The following is a 17,483-nucleotide window of genomic DNA, read 5'->3' on the forward strand; positions in this document are numbered from 1 at the left end:
TCTGTGGAGTTATAGAGAATACTGAAAGTAGTACCCACCCTTGGGAAGGTTTCCTTATTTGCCCTCCACGCAAATAAGGAAATCGGCTTAAATCCAAGAGGCTTCCTAAAGTGGAAGAGGGGTCTGGCAGAACCATGTGAATCATGAATGTGTCCATCATTAGCCATTAAAATACAGTGGAAAATGTAAGTCTCTGCATGTATGCCAAGCTGTGGTCCACAGAGGGGGAGAAGTCGTGTGTCTCCTTTAATTACTCCCATGGAACTGAGCATTTGTCTAGCTGTGGTCTTTGACTATTTTCTAAATAATGAGGACTCCAACTGCTTCAGCGGGAGCAGCCTTGCTCGTTGCAGCCCTTGGCCTGCAGCGTTCTTTACCTTTTCCTGCCTCCCTTCTGTGCTCTCTTCCTCTCCCTTTTTTTGGTCTGAATTTGATGAAGGTCTGGTTTTTACTCCCTAAAAGTTTAAGTGGTTGAATTAAATCACAACTTGCTTTGGTTAATCATCGAGGCAGCTCTTTAGGAATTGGGGAAACATTTTATTTACGACCCAGCTTTCCACCTGGGCTGACACGGCCTGGAATTTACAGCTATATTGAAAGCGTTATAACCAGCACCTCAGAAATTCCACATTCTCTTGAGCTGCATTATGATGGAACATTTGTCAGGCAGCCAATCGCTGTGTCAGCCCCTAATTGATTTATATTAGCATCTGGAGGAAAGGGGTGGAGTGAGGGTCGGGGGAGGGGGAGCCGGGGTCCACTTCAGATGACCCGGTTCCCGAGTGTCCTGTGGACATGAGAGGTTTGCAAACAAAACTGAACATAGACACCATGTGCTTTTTTTTTTGTTTTTGGGTTTTGTTTTTGTTTTTTATGCAACATGTTTAAAATTGCAGATGTTAACAAGGCTGCTATAAACTTTGAGGACCTTGGGAACAGTGGACTGAGCTCAGCCTCTCCCTGCCAGGCTATCACGGAACTGAAAAGAGCACCTGGCCCTAAAAGGTGGGCTTCACTTTTCCCCAAGGCGGGGGGGCGGGGGTAAAGAAGCCAAGGACCTCCGTCAAAATGTTTTCCTCTGACAGCCTTCATTCACTAAAAAAATAGTAGTTAGCTTTAATAGCTCTTTTTTATACTTAGATTCCACCCTCCCTGGATTAGAAACAAATCTGTATTACTCACGTAGAAACACCTGGTCTGAGGTTGGGTCCAAGCTGAGGGGGGCTGGAGAAATCAGTCAACGAGGACCACAGTGGGATGGATGCCTGCGTCGCTCCGTTTACTGTGACACTTGTTTCCTGGGGTAGATGGTTTTAACAAGAGCTCCCAAATGGTGGCGCTTCGGGAGTGTCTTGGTCAACATGACCAGCTGTCAGCACCCTTGATGGTCACCACAGTCCTTGCTGCTCCCTAATGTGTTCTATCTGGCCCAGTTCACACATTTAGACTATGTGCCTGGATCTGTTGGCATGTTGAGTTTGCAGTGATTTATGCTCTGCCATCTTGAAGCTTCTGCAAGAGGTGTATGGCCAGGGTAAGGGGATGACAGGAGACAGCGGCGGTGTGACTGTGGAGACTACAGAGCTATTTGATGAAAGAACGGAGTTGCTTAGTTCTATCTTGGCCTCTGGCTATGGGACAGCCACAGCTGAGAGTAACTCAAGTGAAGGGGCTACCTCTTCCTGCTGCCCCCCAACCCCTGGAGAACTCCTGGCTGGTCAACAGAAATCCTGGTGGCAAACTGGGGGCACAATGTGCCTGGGTCACTGTGTGCCCGAATCACAGCTCATTCAGGTCACAGCATGACGTGGCTACAAGGTGACTTCTGTTTGCAGCATAATAGTTATCAGTGTAATCTTTAGAGTATGGAGATGGAGGGCAAGTAAGAGTGACATCATACAGCCAGTAAGATAGATAGACACTCAACATCCAACTGATACACATAATAAAAGATGCATCCTATCTAAGTGGATACACAGTAAAAGAGTTTGTGCCCCAGAATGTGCAAGTGGGCATTTTGCAAATAAGTATGCACACACACAGAAGACAGCTAAAGGAGTTACATAAATGGTAACAAGGAGTCTCTCTGTGGAGTGGCATTATAGTCCACTTTTATTCTTTATGTTTGTAAAGTTCTATATTGTTTTTCAAAGTTCTTCTAATTAATTTACTTTAGGGAAGATAAAGCCCTTTATTCTTCAAGACCCACCTCCAAAGTGACAACCACTGGGAATCATGCCAGGTGGGTGCCAGTCAGAACCCATCACGTCTGCCTTTGGCTTCCAGATGCAGTCTCTGCCATTGTCAGGGGCCACACTGAGGTAGCAGTGGGGATGGGCAGCATCTATCCCTTCATCCGACTCATCACTATTTCTTTTAAAACCTGCCTTTCCTTCCCCAACAGAATAAAACAGCACATTTCTCTTTGCAAACTACTCAGTGAACCTTTGTTGGGTTATCTGGAGCCCACTCCACACTCTCCATCCCTGCGTCAATGCCATACAGCCTAGAAAGAAAGCATGAAGGTCGTTTTCTCATGCTTTCCCCTCCGTGTTGAAATGCAGTGGGAGCCTCCTGGAGAGGAGGCTATGTTACTATTCTGAGGAACAGAAGGGCAGGTGGTCCCACAACATGTTTTGCTCCACTACAGTTGGAAGCTCTTCCCAGCCAACTGGGGGTCTTCTTTCTTCAGTGTGGGGCCTACCGCTGACCCCGAGAGCAATTAAAGGACCTTCCCTAGGGTCATTCAGAAAATACCAGCTCAAACACAGTGAGAACGTGGGGCCCATGTTTGCCGGTGGGGTCCTGGGCCCTTGTGCCCAGCCTTCACATAGAGCTCCACGTCTGGGTGCTTTCAGATGTGTCATTTCCCTTCATGTCCACAACATTCATGTGACAAATACCATACTTATTGTATTAACTATGTTCTAAAAGTGAGGAAAAAACTAATTCCCAGGAACACTCAAAGTGTAGTTGCAGGTCAGATGGAGAGCCCAAATCTTTGTCTCCATAAACATAGCTTTTCATTCAAACCCACAATTTCAGGGTGAGGTAACTACCGGAGTAGGCCCCTTTTTTTCAATAACAAAGAATTTGTCCAAGGTTTTCACAGACAGAAATGAAGCCAGGTTTCCTCTTTGCTCTGTTATTCAAAAATAGTAACAGTAAGAGTAAGAGAAATAATATTTATCTTTACTTAACCCAGGCGCTTGGAACCATACTCTTTTATATTGCTTATAATCATCGCAGAAACTCTAGAAAGTAGGTGCTATCACCCCATTACAAATAGGGAAACTGAGGCTTGGAGATATTAAATAATTCCTGTGTTAGGTAATTGGAGTTAGGGCAGGGATGTCTGACTCCTAAGTCTAGGACTTTGCTACTAAACTGACGTGTCCCATTAAATTACAAACACTTGTTTTATGTATATAATATTCTCAATGCTTGTTCCACGAATAAATACAAAGTACTGATGAGGTTTGATCTAATTTGTTCATATAGGAAGTTTCTCTCTTTTTCTCACTCCCTTACTACACTTCTGTCTCATTCAATAGTGGATGCTCCCAGATATTTGCAAAAATATGGCCTCCCTGAAAATAACCTCAATTGTGAACACTAAGGCATTAGGTAGGTTCAGTTCACACATTTCTTTCCAACTTTTCCCTCAGAAAGTTGCTGAGACTTCTTGATTATGGACAGGTAGATATGTAATTTGACCATGTTTACCAATATGTATTAAACTGGGACACAAAGTAGTAAGTTAATTATACAACAATATAATTAGAGAGTTAACTTACCCTCTCCTTGATGAACCTTTAAAACGTGGCCAGTAGGAATCCAGAGTTTATGAGCCATTTCTTCAGGCTCTTAGAAAGCACTGTGGTGGTGGATGTGCACTGAGATAACATCACTCTCCCACTCTGCTGGGGTCAAGTCTGTAGCATCTTAGCCTTCATTTCCATCTCAGCCACTCCTTGTTCACTGAGAAACTGGAAGATATCAGAGAACTCCCACTGTCTCCCACCACCACACATGCCCCCGCTCCAGTATCAGTGTCCACATAATCCACCTTCCCTCCTGACACCAGGGCAGAACTGTCATCCATGCTCATGGGTAAGGCTGCCCACTGGCACACGGAACTCTGACCCTGAAGTTCTCTCCCTCTCATGAATTCTCTCATGAATTAGCAATTTTTAATTTCTCAATTAGATCTTAGCATAAAAATATACCAGGCTTTTATCTACCATCTTATAAACAAAGTCAAACAAACAAAACTCTCTTTGCATGGCTTTTCTCTTGCAGTGGTTGCCCTATTTCTCTTTTCCATTACAGTAGAATACCTTGAAATAACTGCTTACACTTTCTGTATCTAACTTCTTTCTTTCCATTCTCTCTTGAACCCACTCTAATCAAGTTTTCACACCCATGGCTCTACCAAAACAGTGACTGTCAAGGTCACAAATGATCCCCATGTTGCTAAATCCACTGATAAATTTCTTGACCTGTATTAGCAGATGTGACGTGGTCAGCTGTTCCCTTCTCCTTGACACACTTCGTTTGGCTTCCAAAGACTTTGCCTTTGCTTGTTTCCCTCCTTCTTAACCAGCGGCTTCTTCTCAGTCAGGGTGGCTGGATTCTCCTCATCTCCCAGACCTCATTGTTGGAGACACCCAGAGCTCACTTCTCTGTCTATGCTCACTCCCTTGACAAGCCGATCTGGTCCAGAGACTTTAAATACCGTCCCTAGGCTAACGACTCCTGAATTTGCAAATTCATCCAAGATTCATATCTTCAGCTGCCAAGCTGATATTTCCACTTGGAAGTCACTCAGAATTCACGGATCTGTCCAAACCCGAGCTGACATTGTCTAACCTCATCTTCCCATAATCCTCCCCATCTGAGATAAGACAACTCCATCGCTCAGTCGTTCAGACCAGAGTCCTTATGGTCATCCTTGACTCCATTTTTTTCTCACACCTCACATCTGACCCATCAACAATCCTATTGACTCTATATCTCTAAATTCAAAATGTAGAAATAATATAATCCTCACTATCTTCACAGCTATAACTGTAGTCCAAAGGACTATCACATCTTGCCGGGATGAATAAAATGGTCACACAATTAGTCTCTTTGCTTCCAGTGTGCCCTCTTTAGACTATTATCAACACAGCCATGAGATGAATCTGGTAACATGTAAGTCTTCCCTCTGATCAAAGCCCCTCAAGGTCTATGCCTGCTCCACTGAGAAAGGGCCAGTCCTTGCAGTGGCCCCCTGGGCCCTGTGATCTGACCCCGGTGTTAAGCTCTCTGGCATCATCTCCTGCTCTTTTCTCCCTTGCCCCCCAACTCATCCCATCCAGGTTGTACTTCTACTTCAACACCTTTCCACTTGCAATTTTTGCACTGTGTGCGGAGTGTTCTGCCCCCAGATATCAACACTGCTGGACCCCTTACTTTTTCAAGACAACTCAATGTTAGTCAGTTTTCTTGGCCACCCCATATCAAAGTTTAGCCCCAACCCTGATACCACTCAACTGACCTCTTCGCCTCATTTTTCTTTCGAGCATTTGTCACTGTGTAACACACTATATATTTAACTCATTTATTTTGCTTCTTGTGTGTCCTGCACAGTAAGTTCAAGGAGGGAAGCAACGTCTACTTATCTTGTTTGTCCTTGTGTTTCCTGCTTGACATCCGAAAAGCGCTCAATGCATGTTTGTTAATTAAATGAATGAATAGTAGGCAGCTTACGCATTTAAAGTCTCCTTTTTGCTCTTTGTTTTTCTTTTACCTTCCTGAAAACTCTTTTCGGGCTTCGTTGCTAATCCCACGTCATCTGTGTGCCCCCTGTGCCTCTGGCTCTCCTGCTGACTCGCTCTGCAAACATCCTTCACCTCAGAGCCGCCCAGGACCTAGACCAACGCGCACGCTGCCGATTCCCGTCGCTTCACCAGGAGCAGCTTTGCTCTTCAGAGCTGGATGCTCTCCTAACAGCCGACTGAAATTTCCACTTGGTCTTCTAATAAGTTCCTCAAATTGTACAAAATAAAATGTATCACCGTCTCTCTCCACACTCGCCATGTTCTGTGTCTCGGTGAACAGGGACACTGTCCGTCTGATCACGAAAGCTTGAGCTCTGGTATTGTCTTTGGTTTCTCCCTCACAGTCGCTTCCAACTTTAATTAGAAGATGGTTTCTGGCCAGGAGGACATGATTGCTTGCTTTAGTTTTCACCCAGAAATATAAACACCTATGTATACATGGAGATATATATACACAAATGTGTGTGTATACACTCACACACACACACAACATAGTGACACTCAAAAGCGACACAAACACATCTGTTGACCAGACTCAAGGAACAAAAAAAGCAACACACAGCAGTCACAGAGGCTAAAGTCACAATTCTATTAAGCTTTAAGTCAGAAACATGGCAGAGAAAAACCAGAAGCATGACTAAGAGTCAGAAGTTCCCAGGTGTCACAGGGAACGAAGCCAGGCTCACTGCATGGCACTGGACGCCGGGCAGGGCTCTGCACCTGTGAGACGCGATGGGGAAGGCAGTGACCGCTGGCCGGGTCTAAGGCGTCTGCCAACCTGTGCGCCTGCAGCGCCTCTAAGGGGCGGGCTGAACCTAAAGCCCGCTGCCTGCTGGCTCCCGGGGCTGAACCGGGTAAGCGCCCCAAATCAGGTCTAGCTTCTAATGTAAAACCTCCTTCTGGACTAGAGGTCCAGCAGCGCCCCCAGGACAACTGTAAAACAATTATAGAGGGAAAAGTGGTCCTAAAAGAAGCAAAGAATTATAAACCTGCAAACCAAAGTTCCAAAGCACCCAAGGAAACTAGCACTAAGAGAGTCAACAAAATCAACATATAAGTGGGAGATTGGGTCAGTCTTGAAAAAATAAAAATAGAGGAACAACTTATATGTGATTCTGAAATCATTTTGTTTAAGATTCTCAGAGACACAGAAAAAATTGTGAAACACAGACTAGCAGATATAACTAGAAGAAGCAACTAAATTCATAACAACTAGCAATCATGCATAGAGTCCTCAGCTTTAAAAACAAGACGACCTTCTAGACTGTCATTAAAGAACTAGAGAATTCAGATACTGCTGAGCTTGCTCCGAAAAAGAACACAGAAGGAGAGCAAATAAAAAATATGAAGGGTTATGTAAGGCTCCAAAACACACTTTAAAGGAATTTAAGAATTCAAAAACGAACAGAAAGACAGATAAGCAGTTTTCTAAAAAATAATTTTTCAGAATTGAAGACGTGAATCTTCCAATTAAAAGTGGATCCTTAGTGTCAGAGAAGTTAAATAGAAATAAACCCACATCTAGACCCATCACAATGAAACCGACAAGCATGAAAGATACAGCGAAAAGTATTAAAAGCTACCGGAGAGAAAAGGTGAGACGGCAGCAAAAGGAAGACAGTTCTGCTTGGAATCGACCTCAACAAGTGATTCTGGAAGACAACGGAGTAATATTTTTGAAATGCTAGGGGACAACTGCCATCCATTTAACACTGTATACTAAGCTGAACCATCATTCAAGAGTGAGGGCAAAGATGAAGACACCGTTAGACCCATGAAAACCATGAAAATGTAGCTTTCAACAGGTTAAAAGAATTCTCAAATAATACAGTTCATCGAAAGGAAAAATGAGCCAAAATTAATGAAATTAAATATGAAAACAAAAATGATTAAAGGGATGGTAAAATCTGTTGGACAGTCTACAAATTATGCAAAAAGAATCTGGAAACATCAGCAGAGATGGTGTGGGTGAAAGGAAGTGGTGGGAACTCAGTGTGCAGGAAAAATGGGTTTAAGTTATTACCTTGTTTGAGAGGACAGAAAAGCTTCACCTTTTGCCAGGAAAAAAGAAGGAAAAGAGAGAGAGAGAGAGAAACACGTCAAAATTTTAGTGGTAACTTCCCAAAGAATGAAAGAAAAAAAAAAAAAAAACCCAAGAAGGAAAATAAAAATAAACAAGGAAAATTGCATCAATGTAACAGAAGTTAGGAAGGGGAGAAGTGAAGAAAGCACAGAAAAAGATAGGAAACAGAACAAAATAAAATGGCAGGAATGATTCCAAATATGTTAGCTATCTGAAATGGTAACAGCTTGAACTTCTCTATTAAAAACTACAGAATACCATGTTGAGAAAATTTTCAGGTACATTCTGATTATAACAATTTTTCATTATTATATAAAAAAAAGACAACATAAAACTTACCATCTTAACCATTTTAAGTGTATGCGTCAGTAGTGTTATAAGTGTATTCACATGGTTGTGAAGCCAGAACTTTTTCATCTCATAAATCTGAAACTCTACTTGTTAGACAAGGACTCCCGTGTTGTCCCCAACCCCTGCTCTTGGTAACCACCATTCTACTTACTGTATCTATGAACTGGATCACTTTAGACACCTCAGGTAACTAAAACCATACTTTAAAAATCACACAGAAAGACTGAAAATGACAAGATTAGATAAGATACACCAAGCAAATAAAAAGTTAAGTTGGTGTAGAATGGATTGGCTTTAGGCACTTCAGGTGAAGCCCTGAGCAACATTGTTTTTATTTATTTTTTTTGAAGAAACTTTAAAAAAGTTTTTGTTGTTGTTGGGGGAGGATTATTAGGTTCATTTATTTTAATGGAGGTACTGGGGATTGAACCCAGGACCCTGGGCATGCTAAGCACGCACTCCACGACTGAGCTATTTTTAAGGAGTTGGTTGTGGAAGGAGCTTCAGTGAAAGAGACCAAAAGAGTGGCCTCGTGTAAATTACAAAGCCACTCAGAGGACCTATGCCATCTGGGCAACAGCACTTTTTACCTTTGGGTGTCAGCTGTGTCCTACCTAGGAAGGGCAAATCATGCCCACTAATGAACTGATCATGTGAGTATCTTTAATTACGATTTTTACCATGAGAAAATCATCGTCCAATGTGAGTGTGCCTCCCTCAAGAGCAGACTCCTTCCAGGGTCCTGGCCACGTCGCCTTCATTTCCAAGATCCCGAGAGCCTATCACATTGCTGGTGCTCTGTTGTTAGGAGTTGAGAGTTTTTGAAACACAGGTGCAAAGATCCTGGTGACCAAATACATTAGACAAACATCCTTGAAAACTGTGTCCGTGTCCAAGAGGGAAACAGGATGCTGAAGTAACTTCAGGATGTACTTCTGCAAGAGGACTTTCAGTCACCAAAAGTGAGGGTCAGTCTTCCTGATCTGCCAGAACCTGGCGTCAGTGGTAGGGTTGGCCACTGAAGCCAAGCTGTTCATTTTAAAAAGGGAGCTTATGAATGTTGGGGTGCATGTAGCTTTTAGAATTAAGGTTCCCTCTGGATATGTGCCCAGGAGCGGGATTGCTGGATCATATGGTAAGTCTGTTTTTAGTCTTTTGAGGAATCTCCATACCGTTTTCCATAGTGGCTTCACCAAACTACATTCCTACCAATAGTGTAGGAGGGTTCCCTTTTCTCCACACCCTCTCCAGCGTTTATTGCTTGTGGACTTTTGAAAGATGGCCATTCTGACTGGTGTGAGGTGATACCTCATTGTAGGTTTTATTTGCATTTCTCTGATAATTAGTGATACTGAGCATTTTTTCATGTGCCTATTGGCTATTTGTCTTCATTGGAGAATTGCTTGTTTAGGTTCTCTGCCCATTTTTGGATTGGGTTTTTTTTTTCTTATTAAGTTGTATGAATTTCACACTATTTACAACAGCCAAGACATGGAAACAACCTAAATGTCCATCAACAGGTGACTGGATAAAGAAGTTGTGGTACATTTATACAATGTAATACTACTCAGCTGTAAAAAATAATGCCATTTGCAGCAACATGGATGGATCTGGAGATTGTCATTATAAGTGAAATAAGACAAAAAGAGAAAGAAAAATACCATACGATATCACCTATATGAGGAGTCTAAAAAAAAAAAAAAAAAAAAAAGACAAACGAACTTATTTACAAAATAGAAACAGACTTACAGAGAAAACAAACTTATGGTTACCAGGGGGGAAAGTGGGTGGGAAGGGGTAAATTGGGAGTTGAAGATTTGTAGAAACTAACTATATATAAAATAGATAAATAACAAGTTCATACTGTATAGCACCAGAAACTATTAAATATCTTGTAGTAACATACGGTGAAAAAGAATATGAAAACGAACGTATGTATGTTCACGTATGACTGAGCATTATGCTGTACACCAGAAATTGACACAAGATGTAAACTAACTATACTTCAATTATATATACACACACACACACACACACACACAAATAAAAGAGAGCCTAAAAAATAAATGAAGAACAGTGGGCATCGTGGGCCATTCTTCACATTAAAATGACTTTCAAGAGGGGGCAGGACGGACTGCTATAAAATGCACACCCAAAATACAGTGTTCGAGTGCTATAAACACTTTTTCCTCACTCCAGTAGGGCTTCGAAGCAGCTATTCCAGGTGGGTGGGGAGGCCACATTGCACACGGTCATTTAGAGACCTGGCAGGCTCTTGCAGAGGGTGGTCAAGGGAGAGCAGCTCTGGGCCATGGCTTTCCCACCAGACAGCTGCAGGAAGAGGGCGCAGAGGGGTGTGTGTGTGTGTGTGAAGGCTTGGCAGACCAGATCCGAAAGTGGCACACAACACCTCTGCTCACATTCCACTGGACAGAAGGGTCCTATAGTTACAGACACTCCTAACCCTAAGGTGGCTGAGAAATGGAGAGCAGCGAGGCAGCCACAGGAAAAAAATCTGTTGACACACCTGGCCACCTGTTTACCTTTAGCCGACTGAACATGAGTTGATTTTCCTGCTAAGTGCTGGAACAAATTATCCGGTGATTGTTTTTAAAAAAAAACCCACTGATCTTTTGAGTTACTTTGTTCCTTCCTAGATGTCCTGTTGACCTACAGGTTAATTGTTCTTAGCATTTCTCACACGATGACATCACAGCTGGCTTTGCAATTAACAGCTTCCCTACGGTTTTTCTCACAGAGGTTCAGAGGAAGCCCTATGAGAAGAAGTTGCTACGTTTGGAGTGAAAGGAAAGGCTTGGTTTTGAAAAAGGGGCTGGATTCTGCCAGACGAGAGAGAAAACATCCCAGGGTCCTGATTCTGTCATTTGTCTAGGAGCTTCTCGGGGGAAGAATGTTTGTTTTTAATGGTGTTACAGCTCCAGCATCTAAGACAGTGCCTAGCATAGTAGCCACTGAAAAAAAATGTTTGCTGAACCATAGATGAGAAAACACAAAGACGACTGACAGTATTGTTACCAAATTCTAACTCCAAGCTGTACATGTCAAAATAAAGCCACAGAGCTGCATAGGGGCTGGTTATGGGGACTGCACAAAAGTTCGGGTGGGGGTGGTTTGAAGGGTGGGCTGGGATCAGTATGTGAAAGGTCTTATGTATTGTAACTAAGATTGAAGATTTAGTCATCAAAGATTTTAAAGCAGGAAAGTGACCAATCAGATCTATTTTAGAAAAATCATTCTGGTAACAGTGAAACAATGACTTGCGTTGAGAGACAAGGACAAGACACCACTGCAAGAGATGGAGAAGGGTCTGAACTTGGCTGCGGCAGTGAGATGAAGAGGGAAGATAAAAACAGCCTCAAGAAAACTCAGGTGCAAAACAACAGGAATGGTGATGACTGACGGATGATGGAACAAGAAAGGGAGTCGCAGACCTGGAACCGTCTGGGGACACTGGGTAACAGGGGGAAAACCAGCTTGTTCCAGGGCACGCTGAGTGAAGCGCACATAACACGTCTAGATAGTTCAGTCAGAATTAGACAAACCAGCGCCCGTTACGGGCGCCCTGCTAGACTGCAGCACTTGACGCAACGCATCATAAACGTTTATTTATGAACCTGCTTCCTGCCCCACTGGCAGATGGGACAAGGATCATTTTACTCGTTTCACACCACCTATACCTAACATACAGTGAAGGGTATTAAAAAAAACTTTGACAACTGATAGTGTATTGTTACCAAATTTCAACTCTGGCTCTTTTCCGGCTATCGCGGGGCAAGGCATCGTGAGCGGCAAGGTCTCCCGTGACACCCTGTATGAGGCGGTGTGGGAAGTCCTGCACGGGAACCAGCACAAGTGCCGGAAGTTTTTGGAGACAGTGGAACTTCAGATCAGCCTGAAGAACTACGACGCTCAGAAGGACAAACGCTTCTCGGGCACCGTCAGGCGGAAGTCCACTCCCCGCCCCAAGCTCTCCGCATGTGTTCTGGGGGACCAGCGGCACTGTGATGAGGCCAAGGCTGTGGATATCCCCCACATGGACATCGAGGCTCTGAAGCAGCTCAACAAGAATAAGAAACTAGTTAAGAAGCTGGCCAAGAAGTACGATGCCTTTTTGGCTTCAGAGTCTCTGATCAAGCAGATCCCAAGAATCGTGGGCCCAGGTCTGAATAAGGCTGGCAAGTTCCCTTCCTTGCTGGCCCACAATGAGAATGTGGTGGCCAAAGCTGACGAAGTGAAGTCCACAGTCAAGTTCCAGATGAAGAAGGTGCTGTGTCTGGCAGTGGCTGTTGGCCATGTGAAAATGACAATGATGAGCTTGTGTATAACATCCACTTAGCTGTCAATTTCCTGGTGTCATTATTCAAGAAAAATTGGCAGAATGTCCGGGCTTTGTACATTAAGAGCACCATGGGCAAGTCCCAGCGCCTATACTAAGGCACAGCTTAATAAACCAGCTGCCACCAAAAAAAATAAATAAATAAATAAAATAAAAAAAAATTTCAGCTCTGAGTTGTAGATAGATCAAAACATAGCCATATGCAGAGATACTAAAGTAACTGCCAGAACAGTATCAATAATCTCATGATGGTACTAGGTGTTATATTCAAACATGATTTTTAAAAAAGTGTTTTAAACTTGTTAAAAGACAAAATCAACCATGAAACCCAATAAAGATACATGAAAAAAATTATAGAAGAAATCCAAAAAGGAAATTGTAACAGTTATGAATCGCTTTGCTTTTTTCTTTAAAATGCATTCTCAAAAATTCTTTAAATTAAAAAATGTAATTCTAATAAAAAGGTACATGTGAATATTAGCTATAATTTCTTGTGTTCCTATCAATCATTATACGGGAGGATATGAAACTCAAGATACAGAATTCAGATTCTTGATACTAAAGAGAGCAGGAGTGGGAGAACTTAGGATTTCTGTAATTTTAAGAATGTGTTCGATAAATTGTATACCTTTCAATCCGTAATATAGACTTCCACGTATGCTGTACCTTGATAATATACCTCAGGTAAAATCAAGCCTCTTCATTAAAAGACATGCTACCAGTATCAGATTTCTCAAAACAAAAAGCAAAAAATAAATGGCGCCCAATATTGGGATAACTTGAGATAATTCAGTAAGTATACGTGGGGAAATCCTCTTCTCTGTTAAAAGAAAATATCTACCAAAGAACCACTATGTGAATTTAGGGCAAAGCTGCAACCTCTCAAGCTTGTTTCGGTTCTCTCTAATTATACGTTGGTTAAAGAAATGCCCCACAGAAAAGATACGTTCTGGTAATGGGATATTTCTGAAATACTGAAATTTCAATTCATGAAGAAACTGTTCCCCTCTTTGAAGACTCTAATAGCTTTTTTGGCAGGACATTGTGTTATTCAATGTTAATAGAATGCTGTCTTAAAAAATATTGAGTGTTAAATTATGCATTACACAAGTCCAGTCACTGCAGATTCCAAGAGCAGGAGGGACAGAGCAGGCATTTTGCAACGACATTTGGTTCTCATTCTCTTTGAAAAACACCAGGGTAGCAGATCCATTGTAATATTGGTTATCAATTACTTCCTATATTAAATCAAAAGGAGTAAAAAAAAAAAAAAAGCTCTCAAGTATGTACAAACACCAAATCACTCCTTTTTTCTATTGAGTTTTTAAACTGGTACCTACCATTGGCTTTATTCTGAGAAATAACTTTCGGTTTCTTTCTGTAGAAACACTGTGAAAATAAATGGTGCTGTCCCACAGATATTTAATTTTTGTAAAATGTTGCCTGCCACAATTAAGGAATATTTCTTTCCCAGTATCTCAAAAAACAGGTAAGATTACACACAGTAAATAGCCCATCATTTAGTGTCAATAGTGGAATTGAGAAAAAAGATACAAAAGTTGTGTGAACATCTATTAAGATACATTGTAAAGAACTGCCCCTATCAGAACGCACAGAAAGATTAAACTGAAAACTTCAAGCATTCCTTCTCATAACTAAGCCAAGTTGATATTTATCTACATTTTTTTAAGTCTATGTTATTTTAGGCTATCTTAATACCTACTAGATTTACTTTGTTAATTCAACATGGAGTCTCAAAATTATATAGATTCTTTTCCTGCAAACGTCAGAGAAGTTAAGCTCCTGCTGTTTCTCCACACAGCTACGATTACATGCAGTCCATACATTTCAGCCCACAAGCAGAGTAAAAGGGAAAAACCACGTCAATGCACAGTCAACCTAAGTTTTGAATTTCAGGAGTTAATGATTTAAAACCTTCATGCTGGAAAACTTCAGTCCTTTAAAAGAAGTTCGTAATCATGGAGCAGACCCCTTATCGATGCAGCATCACATGCAGCAATAATGAAGACAAATTAACACGATTTTGAAAATCTGGCAATAGGATAAAGCCAAAGCACACGAAATCACTTCTCTGCACTTAGTCACTGGTGGTCCCGGGAAGGATCGACTTCCTGCCTGGACTCCGGTGTCTAAATTAAGGAGGGAAATCTTTCTGCAATCTGGGTTCCAGGCTGCTGGCCCACAAACAACGAAGCTCTAAATTCACCAGGCAGGAAAAAATGTGACCCCAGCACATCCTCTGAGGAGAGCCTGCTTTTCTGATAAATGCTTTCAGTTTAGTTCAAAGACCTGACAATGACATCAATTCACACCTTCAACAGGTCAGTAGATTGTAAAGTTTAATGTACTCTGTTAACTTCTTCCAGCCCAATTTTATCTTGGGCCAGGGAGTTTTTCTTTAAACTACAGATAGATGAACAAGGATTTACCAAAAAAACCAAATCAAAACAAAAAAGTTTTACTAAGTTACTAAACTTAATCGTTTGTCTCATTTAATTACTTCAAACTATGTCACTTCTTTTTGAAAATGACGATATTCTTTGTGTGTGTGTGTGTCTGTGTGTCTGTGTATATATATGCCACTCATGTCATAACATTTTCACGTGAACATAGCTTAAATGAAATAATGTAAATAATTGTTTAAGTAACAGATTGGATACTCAGTGTTTAACAAGGAGAGCTGCAATGAACAAATTGGGAAAATATTTGAATTCTTAAAGAATGCTGCAAAATAGCTTAAGAGTACCTTTTTGGTAAAGAACTGCTCGTCCAGCAGAAAATCAACAGGAACAGCGAAGACTTCTAGCAGCATGCCATTAAAACCTGCAACACTGGATCAAAACCCGTGTCTGCGGTAGGCATTTCTACTACATAAATGTGCCATAAGCCATTCTTGGTATAATTAAGGATGGTGGGTGTGAAACTATTTGGAAAAGCACAAAGAATTAGACCACGTAAGGCATTATTATAATGAAGGAAACAGGGTTTGAGCAATGATTTAAACAACGGTTGTACTACATTACACGAGCCTACAACAACCCATCTTTTTGTCTGCAGAGTCAGAAATAGAGCAATGCGCCTTCTGGTCCTTGTAGCTCCTCCTCGTTTACAATGTGCTTTCACACATCCTAACCTGATTTGAGCCTTATTACAATAGCCCTGGGGGGTACACAGAATGATCATTTTTTGCTCATATTTTAATGTCCTGAATATAATTTTCATCAATATGAGACATGATAATATGAAGTAATTAAGCCTAAAATCTATTGAAAACAATAAAAATTGTTATTACGAAGATGCGACTTGGGATAAAAATGACACATTTTAATGAATGTAACGTGCAAAAGAAAATGAAGTGACTTCTATTCAAAACGCGTACAAGACAGGTATTGTTTAAAATGCTTTAGTACTCATTTTCAATAAAAAGAAATCTGGCATTATAAAAATACATAAAATAGTCATGGATTTATACCATTAATTTACATAAGACTTTTTTTTGCATAAAGCAAAGTTATAAAATAGTAAAATAGTTTTAAAAGGTATTCTTATATGAAAGTTACTCCCAGTATAAAATTTTTAACTTTTTGTAATTTTGGTCCCTCTGTATAAATAAGACATTTTACCCTTTTAAAATTCGTAACTCCATTTAAAAACATAGAATTCTCTCTCTTTTAAATAGAAGTCCACTTGAGGTAGTAAGTCAGAACTCTTCTTTGGTCCCATTCAGTCTATGTGTCCAAGTCATAAGACTGGAAATTTGAAGTCCTGTGGTTTTCTAAGGTCTGTTTATAGGTACGTGTGTGCTTTTCTTGCTGAAAATCTGTCCTTTCTCTCCCCTCTTCCTCTGACTCACAGTCCAGGCTCGGGGAAGAGCGAGCTTTCAAGTGAAAGGCTCTTGGCGGACAATCCGATGACCGTCCAGGGCTTGGAAAGGCATCCATGCGAGGTCTCCTCAGAGGCTTTCCAAATGTTCCTGCAAGAAAGAAACCCCTTGAGCACTCGGGTCCCGCTGTTAACATGTAACTCAGCAAAATGGGTTTCAAGTGCAGGAGCACCTCAGCCTGTGAATGTGAATACCGTATGGGCTTCGCACGAGCCCGCGTTAGGGCACTCTGGTGGACGTACGTGTCCGTGCTGTGGAGAGAGACCTTACAGAAAGGAGCTGGGGGCACCTGCACCCCTCTTAAGTGTACACCCACTGAATACAAGCATCCATTCTTGACCACGTCTCATGACCTACAGTAACACTAACCGTTGAGCATGATATTCTGTAACAGAAGTTCTCCCAAATCCTAGCTTTACTGAGAGCCCACAATTCTCCACAAAGGACACTGGGATAGTTATGCACAAGTAAACTGTGCCTGAATGTAGAACATTTCTTTCAAAATAATCCTTATGTCTTGCCCTTTCTTCTTTAGTAGCAAATTAATTACTCCATTGACTCAAATTTTTGCCTCAGTCATATACGATATTTTCACTTTTCAAAAAGGAACATTAAATAATTATACCATGACAAAGCAAGGCATTTCTTAAAAGCTGAGTAAAATATCTTAAAATTCTATTTTTTTCCTAAATGTTGTGGTTCATTTTTCCATATTTCCATGCAGCAAAAAGATGATCTCAGTTCTTCCACCCCATCATCCCCACGCACTAGACTGAAAAATCCACAACGGAATCTCGGGGCCAGCCCGTGTCTCCCAGCACCACCCAGGGCTTCAAGGCACTGACAGCCTCCTTCGCAGGAGGTGGTCCAGCTTGGCTGACGGGCAGGCATTGCCAGGTAGGACGCGGTCTACTCTTCAGCTGTGGGCTCAGTCATAAGCCACCAGACACCCCCAGCCACAAT

At 41.6% G+C, this 17,483-nt stretch overlaps 1 protein-coding gene and 1 pseudogene across 1 annotated transcript in view; one reads left to right on the top strand and one right to left on the bottom strand.

The window, feature by feature from the left end:
- The first annotated feature begins 11,971 nt into the window (after positions 1-11,971).
- On the top strand, positions 11,972-13,723 carry LOC105062160 (large ribosomal subunit protein uL1 pseudogene; annotated as a pseudogene).
- Positions 13,724-15,940: 2,217 nt separating this feature from the next.
- The window catches only part of LRIG3 (leucine rich repeats and immunoglobulin like domains 3), a 45,162-nt gene continuing 43,619 nt past the window's right edge, over positions 15,941-17,483 (bottom strand). The window contains exon 19 of the mRNA XM_074374636.1: positions 15,941-16,610. Within this exon, the coding sequence (XP_074230737.1) occupies positions 16,366-16,610 (245 nt within the window). The 3' untranslated portion in view covers positions 15,941-16,365. The remainder of the gene's footprint in view (positions 16,611-17,483) is intronic.

The sequence above is a fragment of the Camelus bactrianus genome, chromosome 12 (genome assembly GCF_048773025.1).
Source record: "Camelus bactrianus isolate YW-2024 breed Bactrian camel chromosome 12, ASM4877302v1, whole genome shotgun sequence".
Lineage (NCBI taxonomy): Eukaryota > Metazoa > Chordata > Mammalia > Artiodactyla > Camelidae > Camelus > Camelus bactrianus.